The sequence below is a fragment of the Agelaius tricolor genome, unplaced genomic scaffold, assembly GCF_023055355.1.
Source record: "Agelaius tricolor isolate 1412-34295 unplaced genomic scaffold, bAgeTri1.0.p SCAF_4, whole genome shotgun sequence".
Lineage (NCBI taxonomy): Eukaryota > Metazoa > Chordata > Aves > Passeriformes > Icteridae > Agelaius > Agelaius tricolor.
The window spans coordinates 5,106,238-5,127,952 of NW_027269264.1; the positions used below are offsets into that span (position 1 = coordinate 5,106,238).

The following is a 21,715-nucleotide window of genomic DNA, read 5'->3' on the forward strand; positions in this document are numbered from 1 at the left end:
TCTAATATGTTACACCTGTATTTACATATTGAAGAGGATATTAATAATTGACTACACATCTCTTTCTACAAAGAAGTAAGTTAATATAATCTCTAAATCAATATAAATACCTAAATTGTATATCACTGTAATCTAAAATTGTAAATTTTAGATTGTATATTATTGTAATCAAAAAAGCAATCACCCTTCTCTAAGTACATGTCAGGAATCAGAACTTTTTTCTAACTTCAGTTGAAGAGATGATGATGAACATTACAGAAAACTGGCTAATACAGCAATGTACAAGTAGGAGAATATTTTGCCCAGTACAGTATTTTTCAAGGTACAGAAAAGTAATATAGAAAATATATGTAGATATGCAATTACACACAATATTGAAGGAAACAATGCAGTCACCTACTGCACTCGTAAGATATTACAAAGAGATTCAGAAGATTATAAGGACATGCCAAGTTTTTCTTCCATTACAATGCAATTTTAAAAATATTTTACTTCTTGCTAGCAGAATTAATTCTTTATTCAGCAATTAGTTCTGTGAACCTAATCTTTAAGGAAAACTCTCATAAACTTCAAATCTACAGGAGTAATACTTAGGAGACTTTCAAAACAAACTGAGAAAGCAAATTCAAGTTCCAACTCAAATTACACTTGAACTGAAACTCAACCTGTTATCTGAGCAAAAAGGTAGGAGAGAAAATGATGGTTTAAGCATACGTAGTGGCATACATCTGTATTTAAACCTGCTTTCACACTAAAAAACAAGTAAATGTTGCTACAATATTTTTGCAGTTGCTTACCTGCAAGTTCAATTAAAAAGACAGTTTAAAACTTCTTTATATGGGATGCAATATAGTAGGAAAACACCATTGTCCTAGCAGATGGTGTTGAAGTCAGAAAGAACTTCCAAAACTGTAACATACACCACAAACATTGTATGTTGCAGGGCTGACAAAACTCGAGACAAGTAACAGAGCAAGGTCATTCTCAAACCAGGTCACAGAAGGACCTTGGGTATGTATGGTACAAGCTGGAAATGAAAGAGGATGAAAGGTGTTTTTATTAGTTTCTCGAAGGCCTAGGAGCCAGTAGTACAACATGTATTAATGCACAGTCTGCCTGAAGAAAATTTTTAAAGACATCTGATTGGTAGGCTATATTCAGAATTGCCTTCCATTCTGCACATATATTCTGTATGTTGAAAAGTTTACCTTATGACCTTTAATTATTTCACTTCAATTTCAAAGAGGTAAGTTTTCAAATTACTTACCTCCTTCAATGGACAGTCATCCTTTCCTCTACAATTACCGTCCCACTGACCATTTTAACTTTGGGACTTGTACACTTGGCATTGGTAACATTATTTCAAGAAAAACGCAGAAACATAAAATATCTTGCCGATTCCTTTTTTTTTTGTTTTTCTGTATACTTATACTATCAGTCGTTTACTCTGTTAGATTAATGAGTTATTATAATTTTGCATATCAGAATCCCGTAAGTTTTGTGTCTAAAATTACCCAGTTTTACAAAGGATCAAGTTTAAATACTTTGAAAAAAAATCAACTGTGATGCAATTCAAAGTATCTTCAGTTCGTTCCACCGATATACCTCATCTTCTCAAAATGTGAATTTTACACCTAAGTGACATTCTAGATTTATTTAGGAGCAAGCAAGCTGGTAAAAATTACATTGTTATAGTTCTGTGTATCATATATACTTAATTTATACAATTTATTTTCTAAGTTTACCTTACTCACCAAATCATTAATTAACAAACCAAATCTTATCCCAGCATGATATAAAGCAATGCTAAAAATAAAGTAAGAATAACTGAGTTATGTTTCACAATTCTTTCTAAAAATTTGACCCTGACTAACACTGGTGTCTTCTATATACAATTCCTTATGCATTTGAAGGGTTATTATGAATCAACAAAATGATGTTATTATACCTTGTCATAGATATAGATGTCTATGTCTAAAAATGCAATGAGACTTTCAAAGCTTGTAGCAAGTTTTAAGTGCAATAGGTACATAGGAAGCAAGATTACATGCCATCATAAAAAAACACCACAAAATTATAATAAGTATCTTGCAAAATTCACTACGCAACCAGCTTACAAAATTAAAGATGGCAGGAGCTCAGATACCAGCACAGAGAATGACCAACCTGATGAGCTCAATCACCACAATTGCTCATGAACACACTGTCCCCTGGGCATGTTGTAAAATCTGCTCACAAACAGCATGCAGGTTTCTAATACTGCATATATAGCTGGGTTCCAGCAGTTACAGCAGCTCAGCTAACATGCAACATCTCTTTAAGACAACACGATTTAACTGTCTCAATCAAATTTATCTAGTACCTGTAAGTGACCTGGCTTGTCACAAACTTTGCACCTTAGTTTAAAACTCTTTGCTTTAAACTGAACTAATACAACTTTAGTCTCTCTCAGAAGAAAAGCCACGCACATTACCTTCTGAGGGGTCAAAATCCTCTGCCTGAACTTTTCAATTGTCTCTTGACCTGCAGCTGCCCATGCACTAGCAAATGCTTCGGCTTTATCTTGATCCAGGTGAATGCTTTGCAGCTGCTGTTGCAGTGAAGCAGGCTTCAAATTGTGGTAGACTGCCTGTTAAAGGAAAAATAACTGCTGTTGCCAAGTGCTGTTCTACAGGTCGCAGCAGACACGTTCTAGCACAAATGGCCACAGTGTTCACTCAAGATTTTTACTAGCAACTCTGCTAGGGGAACTATCTGCATCCTTTTCATCTTAACCCTCTTACTTGGTAGATGGAAAACTGTAACTATCTCAAAATGCAGTGTAACAAATTTTTCTTCTCAAGATAGACACACTACAAAAAAAAAATGTAGACACAAGTCAGATCTGAGTACATGTACAGATTTCCACTGTACATAATCACAAAGCAGCTATCAATGAAAAACAGATGGGCTTTGAAGCCAATTGTGACCATCAAGAAAGGAGAACTTTTCCAAATTCACACTATTCAAGCAAAATTAAACTACAAGGTAATATTCTGAAAAACCAAGAAGTTTGCCTAAACTGAATGGGTTAGATATTACCTCCCTACTAGGGTCCATTTTTTTGGGAATGGTTCTTCACTTTCAAAACAGGCTTGTGTCACCACCAGGTCAGATTAAAAAAAGAAGCAACATATCTGGCAAAAACTGTATGGCAGTCTTTTTATCTATAATACCTCCACAGACCAAAGTGCTGTTAAAACAGTTATTATCTGACAGAACAAGCAGCTGCTCCAAGAAGCACAGCTATCAGCAGGAAAACAAAGAATTCTCATCCAACATGTAGTCCATCTTGGACTCTTTTTTTGGGAAGATATTAATATTCTTCCCTCTTTTTTTTTTTAATGCATAAGAATCATGAAGAGAATTAACTGCTTTTTCTGCTCATCTTCAGTAATTATAATATAAATTAAGCAGTCTGAGGAAATCAAGACAATGTAATTCTGCTGTTTTGCTGAGATGAAAATAAAAAAATTCCAGTCTGGAGGTGACCTCAGGTTTTATTTTGATTTTTGGTGGATGGGAGCCATGAGGAGGACTGTTTGTTTTATTTCTAATACAGTGGAATGTGTTAATTAAGTAAACTGATCATAAATTGACGTGTGTAAGAAAGGAGCGGATTTAAATCCACAAAAAGACCATCATTATGCACACCCTCTGTACAAGACTCCACTTTCTATATTTACATTAAATGGGTAGATAACAACATTTTTAAAACAGTTATTTTTATATAACTGTTTATATACATTAAACATTTTTTATATGTTTATATAAAAAACATAATTTTTAAAACAGTTACCATATTTACTGGGTAATACAACAGCTTCCCAGCTTTAGTAGAGGTAGACCACAGAATCAGAAAACCTTCTCTGTTTACAAGGTTACTGCACCGGGCTACACCATGCAGTCATCCACTCCTCCAAATTCTTGAGCTACATTAGTTGTGCCTGTCCACCTCAGTACAGCCTGCTTCTGTGCATGAAAATTTTCCATAACTGACTCCTAATGTAAGTTAAGCTGTGCTCAGTAATGTTATCTAAAATTTTCCTCACAAGAACTTAAAAAATGCACGGCTGGCTTGATACAATGAATAAGAGAGAATACTAATCTCATAATTTTCAAGAGTTCCCTTGGAGTATTGCAGACCTCACTAATATTATTTATATTTACATTAGCTGAAAAACCACTGCACAAAGGCACCTAGTCCCATCCAAATGAGAAAGGCCTGAAACAAAAAGCAGTTAAATCATAACCCCAAAACATACAAAATATACTACAGATATATTTTCACTAATTCCTTTTTAACTTCACTATCCTATTTTTGAAATCTATAGCTGGATAAAAAAAATACATTTATTAATGCCTAATAGTGAAAACAAAATACCTGCTCCAAAATGAATGATATAGTTTCAAGAACCAGATGAAGATCCTGTTTTTCCAATGAAAAAGCTATTTGAAGTTTTTCTTCCTCCTCTTCACTGAAGATACTTTCAGCCTGAAGCACAAAAATGGTTAGTCCTGACATTTAAGGACAAATAATATAGTTATCAAAATAAAAACTTTCTCCTCATCTTTATGAACACAGTGGCTATCCAGTTGTTTCTAAACAGAAATCACAAAGTAGGTACAATTCCTCTCACTGAAAATAAAAAGTAAAAGCCCACACAGTACCACAGGATTATCTGACATACATCAGAAGAAAAAGCTTTCTCTTTGTACCTCATAGACACTACGGAAATATTATTCTTTCAATTATCAGATCATCTCCAACAAACTTTTATAAATAAAAATAAGGCAAATACAAACTGCATTAGTTAAATCACACCCCAGAAAACAGAAGGCAAAACTATAGTTAAGTTAGTTATGTATGCGTCTTCCATTCTGGACACCCTTCTAAAAATCACCCATGCTGCTGCAAAGGAAATAACGGCCTAATGCATATTTATTTTGAAAGTCAAATTTGAATCTATAGCCTACTGAGTTACTGAAGACAATTGAGAATCTGCTGTACTTTTAAAATACAGCAGTTGTATTTACTATACTACAGCAAATTAAATAGTAATTTAAAATCCAGATATTGCCTTCTTTTAAAACCCAATTACTAACAAACCCCACATTTAGACCACTTAGCAATCCGAAATTGCAAAGCTAGACAAGCAAAACAATTTAGCTGTCCAAATAAAAAAATGAGGCAATTACACAAAACTTTCAATGATCACAACGTTTATAACAAGAGTATCAAAGTGGAAACATTATTTGAATCATTAGTTGTTAAAAGGAAACACAGAGTTCCCAGTGTCTGCTTTGCTAAGGCAAAGAAGTTCATTTCAAGCTTCCAGCAATTTAACTAGTTACTTAGGTACTTTAGAAAGTAAAACTATTCATGAGATTGAGTGGGCTGAATTACAATAACCACTTCAGCTCATGTAAATGCCAATTAAAACTGCAAAGAGCTACTAAAATGCTATGGAGTAGTGAAAAAGAACAAACCAAACAAACAAAAAGCTGGTGATGCATTCCTGTTACCTAGCAGTTAATATCCATGCAAAACAGAGAAAACTCTCTGCAATAACAGTGGCATCCAAGCTAGTGATGTTAATAGAAAAAAAAACCAAACAAACAAACCAGCAACTGAATCAAATGAATCCTTACAGTCCCACACTTACAATCCTTAATATATTTGCATTTTTTTCCCATGCTGCTCCTGTCATATTTTACCATTTAGCCTATATGCATATGTGTATAGAAAACAAATTCTGTGTTTCTTTTTATACTTTTTCTAAACACAAAGCAATGGAATAAACAAAATCTGACACCATAAGACAATGAAACTAACAAAATAATTTCTGGTGTAAGATTCATTTTTCAGTCTCCCCAGCAATATTTAGTACAAAGTTTAGAGTTAGCCTGCATTTGACATTTGAGCACTGTGAAAAACTGACTACTGATTTTCTTTCTCTTTTTTTATTTATTTCTTTTGATTCTGCAATCAATAATTGTCTTATGCAAAGACGACAGAAATATTCACTAAAGGCTCTGGATTTAATTTTTATCCTCAATTCCAGAGGTGTTTTCAGTTGATGGACATCCACAAATGCAGAAAAATACACAAAACATCTATTTAGTGTTTCCTTTGTGTTGTAAAACACAGAACATGTAACATTTTCTTAAGAAAGGATGTTCTTTGGTGGTTAATCTTTGCATACTTTCAAGCCTAATCAAGAAGAAAGATTAATTAACCCATGAAACACGGAGCAGCAGCAAACAAGCTCTGAGTGATGTGCAAGATTTAGAAAGACAAAACAGTTGATGGAAGAGTTGCCTTGTTAAAGTTTAGGGCCTGACATGCATCAGTGACCTCAGACCTAGGGGAAGGGTAACAAAACCTGGGAAGAAGGATGTACCACCAACAGTGAACACAAATAATGCAGAATTTATGGGCCTCAAGGACATTCGGCAGAACTCCCAAGATAAGGGAGAAACTGATAAAGCCAATTCAGCAACTGTGCTGAAATTAGCTCTGACTGGGTGAAAGGTAATTCCTGCAGAGGAATCTGCAACCACCGGCTCACAGACCACAAACCCAAGAAGCCCACTGACTCAAGAGAAAAAAAAGAAAGAGTAGGCAGACTAATTAGCATGGGAAGCGAGAGAATCATTAACCAGTAGAAGACAGAATATTAACCAAAAAGAACTATGTAACTTATTGCCAATGAAAAATAAAGCCTCTGCTTGCTAAGAAGTATAAACGGTAAAAAGTTTTGATGCTTGGGGTGCTTGCCTTGGGGAATGCCACTGAAAATCCAGCCTGCACAATTCTGAAATAAATAATCAATATCTTGCTCGAGTGTGTAATTACTGGCTTTTTGCAAACCAGGTAACACATCCGATTTTTTTTTGGACAACATTTGTGAGGGCAGAGGAGGAGTTTCTGCAAAAGGCCAAGCAACTCGCGGGTCCTCTGACAGCGCTCTCGGAGGCAGCAGCACCTGGAGGAGGCGGGCTACAACAAGCATCACTCGTTCGCATGCCATTCACCTTCTCAGGCTGTTCGTTACCGGCTTTTACTTCATCCTCCCGAAACAGTTCTGAAGAACTAGTGATGAATGGAATCAAGATCTAAAATCCTTAAGAAGGAACGGAGGGGGCGGGGGTTGTGTTCAGGCTCCGCAGGCGCGCTTCCCAAGCTCCGGCCGGGCCCGGCCCCGCGTCCTCCCAGCACCGCCGAGCCCCCGCTCCCGCCCCACCCCGCCCATCGTCACACGACCCCCAGCCGGCTCCCCGCCAACCTTCAGGTGCAGCTTCTGAAGAAGGCGGGAGAGGAGCCGCGGAAACCGGCCGGGGTCCACGGCGTTGAGCAGCGACACGGCCCTGCGGATGCTGGGAGGAGGGAGAGAGGGGTGTCAGAGGGGCGCTGGCCCCGCTGCGCCCCAGCATCTTGGCGGTACCTGCTCATCTCCGTCCCGCCCCGCCCCGTACGGCCCAGCTCGGCCCGGCCCGCAGGGGCAGCGGGGCCCGGCGGGAGCAGCGCCGCCGGAGCGCCGGTACCTGTCGCTCTCCGGGACGACGGGCGCCGCCATGGCTGTGGCACGGGCCCGCCCCCTACGGCGGCCTGGCGGGGCCAAGCGCTGCCTCGCCGCTCTCAGCGAGGGCAGCGCGGACCCAGAGAATCACGGAATGAACTTGGTGGAGAAAGACATCTGGGATCGTCCTGTTCCAGCCCATCATCTGACACCACCATGTCAGCCAGACTACAGCACTGGAGTGTCAGGTCCAGTTTTTCCCTAAATACCCCCAGGGACGGTGACTCTACCACCTCCCCGGGTAATCCATTCTAATGTTTAATCACAATTTCTGTGAAGAAATTCCTTCTTAGATCCAGCCTTAACCTCGCCGGGCGCAGCCTGAGGCTGTGTCCTCTCTGTTCGTCGCCGGTAGCCTGGGCGAAGGTGCCGAGCCTCGCCGGGCGCCCCCTGAGGGCGCTCCCCGCGGGCTCCGCAGCGGCGGCGGCCGCAGGGCTGCGGCTGAACCCCGGCGGGGTCGGCTCCGAGCCGCCCTGTTGCCCACCAGCAGGCAGCGGGGACCAGTGCTCATCCTTGAGTATCATCCCTGAGCCCTCACTGTTCTGCCCCTCAGGAACCACAGGGACATTTGTTCCCATGGGGGAGTGCACCGTCAGCCCTAAAATACCTGTCATCACCATCCTTGTTTGTAGGCCATGAACTTGTCAAAGCAAGCTGCCGCCCTTACAGCAACAGCGAGTTGTTCTGGAGGCCATGGAATCTACAGTTCCTGCCTTCCCCAAACAACCTGTGCCCAGATAATGCTCCCAAAGTCCCACCCCATCCCACGCCATTGAACTCCCCTGCACAAGACACAGAGCACACCATGCCTTGTTTCAGGCCGAGTACAAGGTTCTCAAGCTACATGAACAGAACCATTAACTTTTAAGCATTGGATTGAATGTTTCTACTTCACTTGAATGTGTGAAAAATGTGTTTTTTATGATTGGCTTTTTGCAACTATTAAAATGAATATTACAGATGTTGTGCTAGAAAGTAATCTGTATTAATTCTCTTAAGTAGTGTGGTAAATATAGTTTTAGGTTATAACAAAACGTTAAAAATAGAAACTATGCTATGTAGGATACATTTTTTTCTCTAAAGAAAGGACTCTCACTGAGATAGCAGTCACAGGACACCTAAATCATTCAGAGAAAGGGAATTTATTGATCCATTATCAGGAGAAACAAACTTCTTCCCACCTAGCACAGCCAGGATGACACTGTTAGGCTTATGAGGAAGAAATTGACACTGACTAGACAGAATCCTGTATTTGAATGGAATTTATGCATCATGTATGAGGTGTATGAATATTTTTTAGGGTTATTTTAGCTTTTAATGGTTAATCCTTTGTTAACAGGTGTCCTTTTTCGGGCTTGTGCTGCCCAGAAAAAGGTACCCGGATGTCCATAACTCTTGGTTTCTATTGTCTCATATTGTCCTAATTCAAATTGTCCAAATTATTATTTCTCTAATTGTATTACTATTTTTATAACCATTTTATTACTATTAAACTTTTAAAATTTTAAAAACAAGTGATTGGCATTTTTCACAAATGGATCTAATGTCTGTGAGACCTTTATTTTCCATCAGGTTTGGCTGAAATTGAAAAACAGGATCAAAGACAATGGGATGAGCAAACCGAGGAACAGGCAGCATAACTGCATAAGCCTTGTTTTCCTAGGAAGCCAACTAAAAATATTAAGTCTTTTGAAGACTTCTTCAGAATGTGGCTGCAAAGGTTTATAATATGTGTCACAAATGTAATAAATGGTAATAAATTATGGTAACCTGAAGAGACAGGTGGGAAAAGGTTGGAAATTTTTGAGAGTACTGTGAAGAAATGTTTTATAAACATATATGCTGAAATCTTGCCTCTATTAACTGAAGGGAATTTAGTCAGTAGGGTCAACTTCAATATGGTCACCATTGCAGCCAGAACTTCTGAAAAGATAATTTCTGACTAAATAGACTCGGCCTTAAGAAGCAACTTTAACAGAAGAAAAGCCCTGTGAGAGACATGGCCATATTCCAACAGGAGTTTGAAAGCAGAGAATTCCTGCCTGAGACTTAAAACTTGTTTGTGCTCTACTCTGTCCTGGGTAACCCAAAATGTTCTTGGATTCCATATCTATCTGTGCCCAAAATAGTTACTGACACTTTAAGGCCCAGCGCCACAGCCAGAAGCAGAACTGCATGGCAGGTGGGGGTGGTGCCAATCCCTTTAAAATGTTGGAGCACCCAGGCCAAGTGCTCTTTACCCTGGTGGCATTTGCTCAAGATAGATGTTGTTTCAGGTGGGTTTTTCTGGGCTCACAACAGTAGCAATCCAAAAAGCTGCATTTTACAATAAGAACCCGTTTCAGAGTGAATTTCACACCACCTGTGAACTGTGCAAAGCTGGAGCCAGCCAGGGTTGGGTCGCCACACGTCAGTGCTGAGACACTGTTTCTTCCCTGCTGCTCCCTCCCAACACACCAGTGGCTCAGGAACAGTAGCACGAATGCCAGCGGAGTTCAGTGGATGATAGGAGACAGAGAGACAGCAGCACCAACACCCAACGAACCAGAGCCTGACTCTGCGGGGCCAGAGTCACACCCAGCAATGCCCGTGATTTCTGTCTGCCACCAGAACTGCTTTGTAAGCTCCTACCTTCCCAGGACAGGTTTGCCACCAGCTCCCCTTCGTCTTTCAAACCACATTGCCAGCTGTGGGGGCCACCATCCTGGAGGGGCGGTCACTCCACCATTTTTAAGTTTCGCTTTTTTCCAGGCGGGCCAATGAGATTTCGCAATTTTGTATCTAAGGGTGATTCACTGTTATTTTTTGCCTGTTGCTGTTTCGCATGTTAGAAAAGCGTTAATTTTTTCACTCACATCTACTCATATTCATTTCTCCTTGTGGTGGAAATAGACTGGTTAAAACTATAAGGGGAGGTAATTAGTTTCAGATTGTACACTTTTTAAATTGTCTTAAACTGAGACAAACTTATACCAGAAAGTGGACCCACAGTCACTGTTATGAATGGCCGTTACGTTTTTCAAGCTATTGTTCTGGGATGAAATACAGTAATATTCAACTATTCATCTGGTTTTCTGCGCTCTTATAAAACACACACACAAAAAAAAGCAATATTCTTGCAAGAAATTTACTTGGCTAGAAAAGAAAAATGACTGTTTTGCTCCACACTGAAAAAAACTCAACAAATCTTTTTGTTCTAGGAAATCTCCCCTGAGAGCAGAATTTTATAAAGTTTGTTCAGGCAAAATGAGCAAGGGCAGCTGGAAGTCTAAACAATTGCTTATTATTTCACAAAGTTACAGTTGATACAGGTATTGAATGTGCTGCTCAGGTGTGCTGCCAATTCTGGGTATTACAACTTTGACCTATTTTAAGGTGTTTTCTTTCACAGTTTGCTGCATCAAAAGAATATTCAAAATGAATAATCAGGAGAATGAACATTAAGAATTCAACTGGGCAACCTGCTCCACCTGGACTTGCTTGACACAGGAGGTTTGACTTGGAGGCTTCTTCTACCCTGTATGTTTCTGTGTTCAGACTCTCACTGAAGAAACACAGGAAAGAGAGATTAGAAACAATAAATAATGAAGCTAACTTGACAAGGTGCTGTCAAGTGCACTATTATATAACTTTTTATCCTAATACTTTTCTGATACTAAGTAAGAATTCTAAAAAGTTGTGATTTCTCACACATCCCTTCATCTGTTATTGGTTTGCACTTGCACCCATGTCATGAATGAGTGTTTTAAAATTGTTTAAAGAATCACTGGCAAAAATATCAGTAAAAACAGGTTTAATATAATAGATTCTATAGGCCCTCTCTACTACTTACCAGATGGTCAAGGCGCACTGAGGATAGAAAGGGGAAGGATAAAGGGGAATACAGCCCAAAGGTCCAACAGCACCTAATTTAATAGCATTTAGAACTTCAATTCAATTGAAACTAGTACTTCAATTCAACAGCATTTAACTTAACTTATAACTTAAGTTAAACAATTTAAGCAGTTAAAAATCTAGGAGAGCAGCATTTCTCCTACATTTGGTATAGCACGTGCACACTTGTATGCACGCAGACAAAAAGAGTGTGTGCTCCCTAGCAGGTCAGCCCCCAGCCTGTGCGGGTTCTTGGGGTTCTTCCTCCCCACGTGCAGAACTCTACACTTGCCCCCCTTGAACCCTGTTAGGTTTCTCTCTGCCCAGCTCTCCAGCCCATCAAGGTTGCACTGAAGGTCAGCACAGCCTTCAGGTGGATCAGCCACTCCCCCCAGTTTTGTATCATCACCAAACTTGCTGTGGGTGCATTCGGTCCCTTCATCCAGGTCATGGACAAACAGGCTGAGTAAGACTGTACCCAGTATTGATCCCTAAGGAATGCCACTGACTACAGGCCTCTACCTGGATTCTGCTCTGCTGGTCATGATCCTCTGAGCTCTGACATTCAGCTAGTTCTTGATCCATCTCACTGTCCAGACATTTAACCCACATTTCCTGAGCTTAACTACAAGGATGCTGTGGGACACAATGTCTACCTCAGCTGAAGCTGAGGTAGACAACATCCACTGCTCTCCCCTCATCACCCCATCCTGCCATGCCAACTCAAAAGAGCTGTAGCAACTGTAATGCATTTGGTGCAAATATGTATTTAAGGATATTTGAATATTTATTCAGAAAGCATTGGTCTATATTTCTTTAGTTCATCTCTTTTGGTTTTTTGCCCTAAAGTGAGTCAAATCTGTATTCTACCAGAGTATGGGATGGATATAGACAAAGTTCAATTCTGCTCTTATAGGAGGTCTTTAAAAGGATAATGAAAATAGTCTCAAAAAGAATTCAAAAATGTATCTTTCTTTTTTCTGTTCTCTCTCTCTTACTTTCTTTTTTTTGGTTTTTTTTTGGTTTTTTTTTTTTTTGTTTGTTTGGTTTTTTTGCTTTAATGATGCAGTGGGATTGAATGGCGCTTTGACATATGCAGAAGTTCATTTTAAGCCAAGAGGAACTGTTTAGTGGTCTTGTAACTGAAATATGTAGACTTTCTGGAACCACAGATCTGACTTTTCGCAGGACTGACTGTTCCTCACTCTTTTAAAGCACTGAAGGTAAACTGAATACCTTGTGGTTTACTTAAGTTATCCAATGTTAAGTTCCCATTTGGACAGGAATCCCATAGCAATTTTTATATTAAAATGTGGGAGTTTAGTTTGGGAAAGAAGATCTCTTCTCAATTTAGAAGAACTAAATTTTCCCAAATTTAGTTTGGGAAAGAAGATCTCAAATCTCACTGTTGTTTTACAGTGCTATGATCTATTGTACTCCTAGTCTGTGTTTCAGAAGTGCTATGTTATACAAATTTTCACTGTGGAACTTTGCATGAAGGATTTGCAAATACCAAGCAAGGGAAAAATCAACATTGTGTGTCCCTTCTCGTAGCAGAGAAATAGAGGTAGACAAGAGAAAGGTGGTCCTGCTACAGCTGGCTAGCTAGCCCAGCCTTGTGCCCCCTGTACAGCTTTTGTCTTCCATATTCCAAACTTCTATCTCTTAACTCACCCAATAAAGCCTCCGACGTTCATGGTCTTCCGCATACTTTCAGATCTTAAAAGTCATAATATTTAATGGCTCTTCCTTTGCCTCTCCTAAGCCACATGCTAATAATTCTATTAATACTTCCTTTTAATTGGCCTTTGTTGTAGAAGCAGTTGTAAGTATCCAATACAATATGAAAGGACAACTATTGTGGTTTTTTCCTCAGTGACAACTTCAGATGTAGAGAAATAGACACATTGTCAAATAGAGTGTCCTTAGTGGATGGATTCCTTGCTCGTTGTCTAACTCAGTGCAATGAAGGCAAACAACAAGATGCTGTGCATAGGTTTATTTTACTTTCTGAATTTTCAAGTTTATAAAAGGCAGGAGGTGCACAGTGTAATCTTTGGAATTAAAACAACTCCAATAAGACAATGCCCAAGCACATAGGAGCTTAGAAGGGAAAGAAGCATCCTTATGCAAAAATCATATGGGAACACAATGTTCATTTCCCTGAGATTGGCTTCTTTGTAGTAACAACATCTAATAAAGCAGAGGGTGAATATCTCCTCCCAGATAGAAAATGATTGTAAGCAAGGGAAATACAGTGGAAGACACAATAATTTCAAATTAAACAAACTGAATCAATTTTTAGGCACAGAATTGAGAGATTGAGAGATGGTATCTTAGTTTAGGGTATAGTTCAATATGTATCTATCTATACTCTCCCCTTTCCTTAAGCCACAATGGGATCACTTGTAGCCATGAGCAAAGCAGCCATATGGAGAAGGAAAAGACAGGAAAATGATTTACAGAGTCACTACTTGTTTCAAGTGCATAATCTGTGGGGGAGGGGAGGAATTGGAAGAGAGAGAAGGACACACAGACCTTAAGGAAGAGGTCATTGATCTGTTTTCCCTTAACCAGTTTTGTAGAGCAAACTTATTGCGTAGGGAAAATCATATTCTGTTTAGACTGATTTATAAGGTGTAAGATGATCTGATGTCATCTGGAGCAAAACCAATCTCCCAAGAGACTATAAAATGTTCTCTGCCATTTCTCTCAAGGGATTTAAAACCATAATGTCATGCAGTGTGGTGGTATGTAATTTCCTAAGAAAACTGTCAAATATGGGCACTGTGCTGCTATTTGTATCTACCACTAACTTTCACAATCCATATAAAAATACGTATAACATGTTTTTTTCTTCCCCATGTACATCTGCCCTAATAGAATTATACTTGTTCACTCCGAACTGCTCATTTGGAATTTGGGGAAAAGTTAGCAGGATCATTGCAATAGTAGAGTTATTTTCAAACCACAGCAGAACTGCCTCTGCCCTGTTATTTCTTTATCTTGGCTTTCACCTTTCTTTTATTTTCAGGTTTTGTGCTCTATTTCCAAGGTTGCAATAAGTGTGTTTGTGTGGAGTTGACCGAGTCACAGTCCATTTTAAAAACCACAGAGTAACACAAATGAATTCAACAATGGTATTTCCACCAATCTGGCATTAATCACATTACTCAGAAAATGTAACATGTAGCCTTACCACAGGAATCCATCTGATAAACTATTTAGGTTTTTGCTTTAAAATAAAAATAAATAGATAATAATTCAAACCTGTCCATTTCAGATCTTGAAGTTATGTCAAAGGCTGCCATCTTCCTGTCAACTTAAATCAGCTTCATCTTCTTGAAGAGCTGCTTGTTCTATCAAATCTAGAATGAGTCTATGGCACATCTGGAACAAGAAACAATTCCTAACTCCTGACTTATGAGCAGGATTTCCACCTACCTTAAGAAATTATGTGAGCTATTTGGACTCCTGGCAGAAGTCAAAGGATACTTGGGGACCAGTAAAGTATATGAGAGAACATCACCAGATCCAATTCCCAAACAGAGTGTTTTAACCACCACAGGAGACATTCCTATGATAGTTTTTGGTTTGGTTTTTTTGTTTTTTTTTTTTGGTAGTGAGTGTTTTTATAGAATCACAGAATTGTTTAGGTTGGAAAAGATCTTTAAAATCATTGAGTCCAATCACTAAACCACGTCTTAAAGTGCCACATCCACATGCCTTTTGAGTGCTTTCATAGATGGTGATTCCACCACTTCCCTGGCCAGCCTATTCCAATGCCTGACTACGCTTTCGGTGAAGAAGTTTTTCCTAAAATCCAACCTAAAAGACCCCTGGTGCAAACAGAGACCTTTTCCTTTCATCTTATTACTTGTTACCCAGGAGAAGAGACCAACCCTCACCTGTCTACAATCTCATTTTAGAGGGTTGTAGAGAGACATAAGGTCTCCTCTTAGCCTCCTTTTCACCAAGATAAACACTCCCAGCTTCTTCAGTTTTTCCTAATACAACTTGTGCTCCAGATCCTTCAACAACTCCACTGCCTTTCTCTGGATTTACTCCAGAATGTGGACATGCTCCAGAGTTAAGGTCTGTCTTGTAGTGAGGAACCCAAAACTGGGCACAGCACTCAAAACTGGACACATCACTCATTGTCCCCCTGTACCACCTTTGCCTGGTACAGGGGGACAATCTCTGCCCTGGTACTCATGGCTACACCACCAGCCAACGGCCCTTTTGGCCATCTGCACACACACTGTCTTATGTTCAGCTGCTGATGACCAGCACCCCCTGGTCCTTTTCCTCTACGCAGCTCTCCAGCCACTCTTCTCCAACTCTTGCATGAGGTTGTTGTGGCCCAAGGACCCAGCACCTCACCTTGTTGAATCTCACCCAGCAGGCCTTGGCCTATCAATCCATCCTGTGCAGATCCCTCTGCAGAACCTTCCTACCCTCCAGCAAATCAGCACTCCCATCCAACTTAGTGTCATCTCTGAACTGACTGAGGGAACACTCAAACCACTTATTTAGCAGGACTGGCCCCAACACTGAGCCATGGGGAACATCACTTCTGACCAGCCTCCAGCTGGACGTAGTTCCATTCACCTTCACTCCCTGGCCATCCAGCCAGTTTTTAACCAGGGTAGACTGCCCCTGTCCAAGCCATGAGCAGTCAGTTTCTCCAGAAGAATGCTGTGGGGAACAGTGTCAAAGGCTTTACCGAAGGCCAGATAGACATCCACAGTCTGTTCCTTATCCATTAGGCAGGGTCATCCGGTCACAAAAGAAGATCAAGTTAGTCAATAAGGACCAGCCTTTCCTAAACCTAAACTGTCTGTGCCTGATCCCCTGGTTGCCCCATACACGCCAAGTGAAGGCATGTGCTTCGTAACCCTCTCTGGCATCGAGGCCAAACTGACCTCCCTATGGTTCCCTGAATGTTCCTTCCAATCTTTCCTGTAGATTGGCATAATATTTACCAACCTTTTGTCATCTGTCACCTCATTAGTTATCCTGAACTGCTGGTACATGACAGAAAGTGGCTTGGTGAGCTTTGCTGACAGCTCCCTCAGTAACTTTCAGTGAATCCCATCCAGCCCCATGGACTTGGGTATGATATAATGGGTCATGGCCCCTTTAATATGCAGGTTTCATTCTGATCCCCATCCCTGTCTTCCAGTTCATGAGGCTGGGGACCCAAAGAACAACGTGTCTTGTTTTAAAAACAGAGGCAAAGATGGCACTAAGTACCGCTCCCTTTTCCTCATCCTTTGTCATGTTGCATCTACCCACATCTATGAGGTAATGAGATCCTCCTTAGCCTTCCTTTTTTTTGTGGTCACCTAATCACAGAATATGCTGAGTCAGAAGGGACTTTTAGTCTTGCACATCCCAAGAGCTATAACATGTGCTTGAGAACACTGTCCAACACTTCTCTATGTATTTATGAAAACGTTTGGTGTATTCATAAAAACATTTATGTTGTTTTTCGTAGCAGTAGCCAGATTAATTTCTGGGCTTTTTCCCTTCTATTTCTTTTCCCTGCATAATCTCACAACATCCTCCTAGTTCTCCTAAGTTGCCTTCCCCTTCCTCCAAAGGTGATATATTCTCTTTTTTACCCAGAATTCCAGCCAAAGCTCTCTGTTCAGCTAGGATAGCCTTCTTCCACATCAGCTTGTCTTTTGGCACATGAGAATAGCCGGCACCCTAAAGATTTTCTTCTTTAAAAACCTGGACTTCTTTGCCATTCAGGACTGCCTCCTAAGGGACTTTGACAACCAGGCCCCTTGACAGATCTTCCTAAATCTAAGATGGCAGTTATACTGACCCCCTTCATTTTTTTCTCTGAGAACTGAAAATTCTATCATTTCATAATCACTGTACCCAAGATTGCCTCAGACCATCATATCACCCTCTAGTTCTTTTCTGTTCATAAACAACAGGTCCATCAGGTGCCTTCTCTTTGCTGACTTGCTGTGTCAGAAAACAGTCTTACACATACGCCAGGAACTTCCTGGGTTGTTTTCCCTCTCTGCTATATTGTATTGACAGTAAGCATCTGGAAAGCTGAAGTTCCCCTAGAGAGGAAGAGCAAGCAATTGTGAGACTGCTTATAGAACATTTGATCTGCCCCTCCCTTCTGTTTGGTGGTCTATAACAGATTCCTACCAGGATATCTGCCTTGTTATCATTCTCTCTGATTCTTGCCCAGAAACACTCAACCCCATTGTCATAATCATTGAGCTTGAGACAACCAAAACTCTTCCTAACCTACATGGCTACCTCCCCACCTCTCCTTCCTCACCCATTCATTTTGAAAAGTTTACAGCCATCTATCACAGCACTCCAGTTGTGTAAATTGTCCCAGCATGTTTCATTGATGGTAACTGTGTCACAGCATTCCCACTGCACAATGGCTTCCAGCTCCTCCAGCTTGTTGCCCATGCTGCCTGCGTTATATAGCTGAAAGGAACAAAAAAGTTTTTCCAAGATAGCAAATCAGAAGGAGATTTTGATGTTAAGACATTCTTGGGATCTGTTCCCAAGTTCCATGTGTTGAAAGGTATCTTTGTCTTGGAGCAGATGGTCTTTGTAACAGAGAATGGCCTGTGGTAAGGGAGAAAAGTGGTGCCATGTTCAAAGTTGGGAGAGCCTCCTCAAAAAGAAACAAGCACTAGGCCCAAGGAATGATTCCCCCACTAGCAGCATGCTCCTGGAAATCACCTGCAACCATCTGCAGCCTTCTTGCCTTCAAGATCCAGAGGGACCCTCACTCCTCAAAAAGAGTGTGAATGCCTATCATGAATGAGAATACCTACCTCATAAGAAGACTGGGTGTAAGTTATTGTATTTAAAATCTGCCATGTCTTACCTGAAGAGGAAACTTACGGAACTAAAGACACTTTTCTGTCCAGAAGGAAAAATATCCACTCTCTTTAGCCATGTAATTAATGACCAGTGGACATTTAACGTGCCACATGCTGTAAAAAAATAGTGCAGACTGTACATGTTGGTTTCAGTTTTTCAACCTGGACAGCAAGAAGCAAGAAAGAATTGCTGAGAGAGAGTTGTTTACACTCTCCTTCACCTAATATACAGACAAACACGGAAAGTAGTGACCTAGTTTCAAAGAACAGTGTTATCTCAAATGCCTCCTGTCTCACCTCTGCAAGGAACGAATGCAGCAGGATGAGAAGGCTCTTGGACAAGCCTACACAAAACAAAGAGCTGTGTCACACATCTGAGTAATTAAACCAGCAGAGAAATCAGCAAAAAACCCTCATTACAAGTAAAGCAGTTCAGCTTCCCAGGGTAAGAAAATTATCTTCCCTCAACAGTTCAGATACCTTCAATTTTAGAAAGTCAAGATTTAGAAAGAATTGACTAGGTGCCTCAGTAAAGCTTACAAGGATGAGGAAGAATGAAATACACACTTTTACTTGACGGGGAATGCTAAAACTTGCTAGGTAGGCAACAATAAAAAAGCACAAGCACCTCTGCCAGGTGGTGATTTACTTTAATAAAACATGAATTTAAAAGAACAATATTCAGGCACAAAACCTAACAGAACATAATCAGTCAGGGACAAAAAATGGTAGCTCACTGATCACATCCCCAGCTTCAGTCTCAATTGTATCATAAACCCATTTCCTATTGCAGCGACATTCTGCCCCACATTTGTTCGAGTTGCATTTGGGGCAAGGATAGAAGCAACCCAGGCAGTCCATTTCCAGGCAATCACATAAATCTATGTCATTACAGAGCAGCCTGCCATGTTTGTCATACTTCTTTGTAAATCTGTGAAAGAGAACAAAAATTATTTTCAGACAATGCTTCAATGCATTCAGACACTAAATCAAACACATGTGGAAAACATCTGTACACCAAGTATTTAGTCTTCAACAAACTCACAGCAAAATGAAATACAAGCATTATATCCAAATTGCAACAGCCATTGGTACTAAAAAATGAATCCATGCCATACTATATCAAAATTCCCTTAAAGTCACACAGAAAAATCTTGTTTTCCCAACACGGCTTTCAAGAAATCATTCTGCAAAATACAATGCTTTTATTAATTTTGTTTAGGTTCAGTGAACAGTCTACCAGCCATTTTTTAAAGTAAATCAGGTAATAAATTAGAGGTCTTACTTGGACTCATAAAAAAAACTTTGTTTCATCTGTGACATGCATGCTTTCTTTTTCTGCTGTCTAGTTTCAGGATTGAAGTCAGCTACCTGAGGTCCTGGATTTTGAAAGGCTAAGCATTTTAATTGTTTCTCGAGTTTTTGCTATAAATGAACAACAGAAAGTTTGTAATTAGTACAATTGGAAAACATATTTATCAGCTGCCAAGTGTCCTCACTGGCTTCTGAATGACATTAAAATGAATATTCCTGATAACTTATAAGGTCATATTGATTGTTTAAAATGTTTGCTTGTCTGACTATTAATCAAGTATTCCTTTTACCGACTGTGCATCCTGACTGGGGATGGAACAATCATGACTCTGAACTCATGACTCCGGTACAGCGGCATGGAGTTTGCAAGTTGCCATGTGAAAGGCAGAATTATGTGTTTTGTTCTTCATCTTCATCTATAATGTAAAAACAAGTACTATGATTATAAGCATCTTGAATGGATTCACTCTTATTTTCACTGTTCCCTCAGATGCCTAGAAACTATCTATGTCCAAACAATCTGAGGGCAAGAAAAATGTCTGAAGGAGCAGCTACTAGAGTAAGAAAATATTTGCACAAGCGAGAAGTATGAGAAAAAAACTCCAACACACAGACAAAAACAAAGAAGCTCAACTGAGCACAGTTTTCTGAGAAATAGGAGGATGCACTTTTCTGCCAATTTTATGGAATTCATGTTTACAATTAGTTAAAACTGCTGAGTACTTTTGGAAACTAAAATATTATCTCTGTGTATTACCATTCCACATAGTCCACATATGTTGACAGATACTTCTAAAGTCACTGCAAACATAAGCATCATGTCAAACAATTTCCCTTTGGACAATGACTGTAAGCTTTGACACCTATCATTCATTATGTAAAGGCACAAAAATACATACAGATTTATATTTTTCTCCTGTTATATAAATGGAGCTGCCTTGCCATCTCTTAGCTTCCCTGGAGGGTGTCATTCCCATCAGAGTTCACAGTGATTTTCCACAAACAATTGAGCACTTTCACTATTTCTCAGGGGAAAGCAGTGGCCATTCAGCCCAATCTGCTGGTACAGTGATTCAGGAATGTCCATGCACTTGAGTGCACTTTTTCCCAAGGTGGTGATGCTGTGCATCTTCAGCTGCATTCTCCTGAAAACATACAGGGCAATCCCATGTACCTTATTCAGACATGTCTGCTTTGGATTCTGGGGTAGATTTTTCAGCATCATCACCATTCATGATCAGAAATAATGCAATTTTAAGTTGCAAAAGAAAAATAAGGTATGGTGATATTCCTTCCTCTAAGACTACTCTTCTGTTTCCCTACTTAGAATTGCTCTTAGCCCTTTAAATCACTGCATTACAAACTTGATGCATTTCACTGTTCTTGTTACTGATATTTCCCTCTTGACTCCAGCTCTTTGTTTTTGTAATGACTGAAAAAACTGAAGGCAATTTTAAGTATCTTGATAATAAAATAGTACTAGAGAAGTCATACCACATTTTTGTGTCTTATTGAGCAGTCCTCAGCAGGAGACATATTTTTTCCTGCAGATGTTTCCTGGGAAGAATAGCTTTTCTTGCAGTTTTCTTCCACGAGATCATTCATTTGACCACTCTTGTGAAATAAGCACATATTTGTTAAACATATACTACGGTATAAACAACTTTTAATTTAACACTTTAAGGTAAGCAGGTGATATCCACACAAGGCTTTTACATATTCCTAAGCAGCAGCAAATGCAGAACAGAATGTAGCTCAGTGACCAGCTCGATTTTAAGACTGTATTAAACAATACCACGAGCATGTACAAAAGCTACATCACCGAAGGCGCCCCAAGTTCGCTGCGCAGCCGCGGAGCACCGCAGGCGTTAGAGCGGCGCAGAGCTCGAGAGCGCAGTGCCCCCACCAGCCCGCAGGTGGCGCTGCCGCCCGAGCCGTGCGGGCGCGCTCCGCGCCTGTCGCGACATTCCCTGCGGATCCACGGCGCTCTTCCCGGAGACGCCAGCCAACGGAATAGACGTAGGCTGCTTG

The 21,715-nt window shown here is 40.1% G+C and overlaps 2 protein-coding genes across 7 annotated transcripts in view; both read right to left on the reverse strand.

Moving 5' to 3' along the window:
• Positions 1-7,932, reverse strand: part of COMMD10 (COMM domain containing 10) — a 151,889-nt gene extending 143,957 nt beyond the window's left edge. For 2 of the 6 annotated variants that reach the window (XM_071424421.1, XM_071424420.1), the window contains exons 1-3: positions 7,488-7,639; positions 4,424-4,534; positions 2,474-2,629 (exon numbers count right to left, since the gene is read on the reverse strand). In XM_071424421.1, the coding sequence (XP_071280522.1) occupies positions 2,474-2,629; positions 4,424-4,534; positions 7,488-7,619 (399 nt within the window). In that variant the 5' untranslated portion in view covers positions 7,620-7,639. Of the gene's footprint in view, positions 1-2,473; positions 2,630-4,423; positions 4,535-7,328; positions 7,420-7,487 lie in introns of all 6 variants that reach the window. The other 4 variants (XM_071424416.1, XM_071424419.1, XM_071424415.1 and 1 more) reach the window with 4 other exon arrangements.
• Positions 7,933-19,060: 11,128 nt separating this feature from the next.
• ARL14EPL (ARF like GTPase 14 effector protein like) lies at positions 19,061-21,392 on the reverse strand. Its single transcript, XM_071424422.1, has 3 exons — positions 21,179-21,392; positions 19,656-19,795; positions 19,061-19,301 (listed from the first exon to the last, which is right to left on the reverse strand). The coding sequence occupies exons 1-3, from the start codon at positions 21,314-21,316 to the stop codon at positions 19,079-19,081; spliced, it is 501 nt and encodes a 166-aa protein (XP_071280523.1). The 5' UTR covers positions 21,317-21,392; the 3' UTR covers positions 19,061-19,078.
• Between the last annotated feature and the right edge of the window lie 323 nt (positions 21,393-21,715).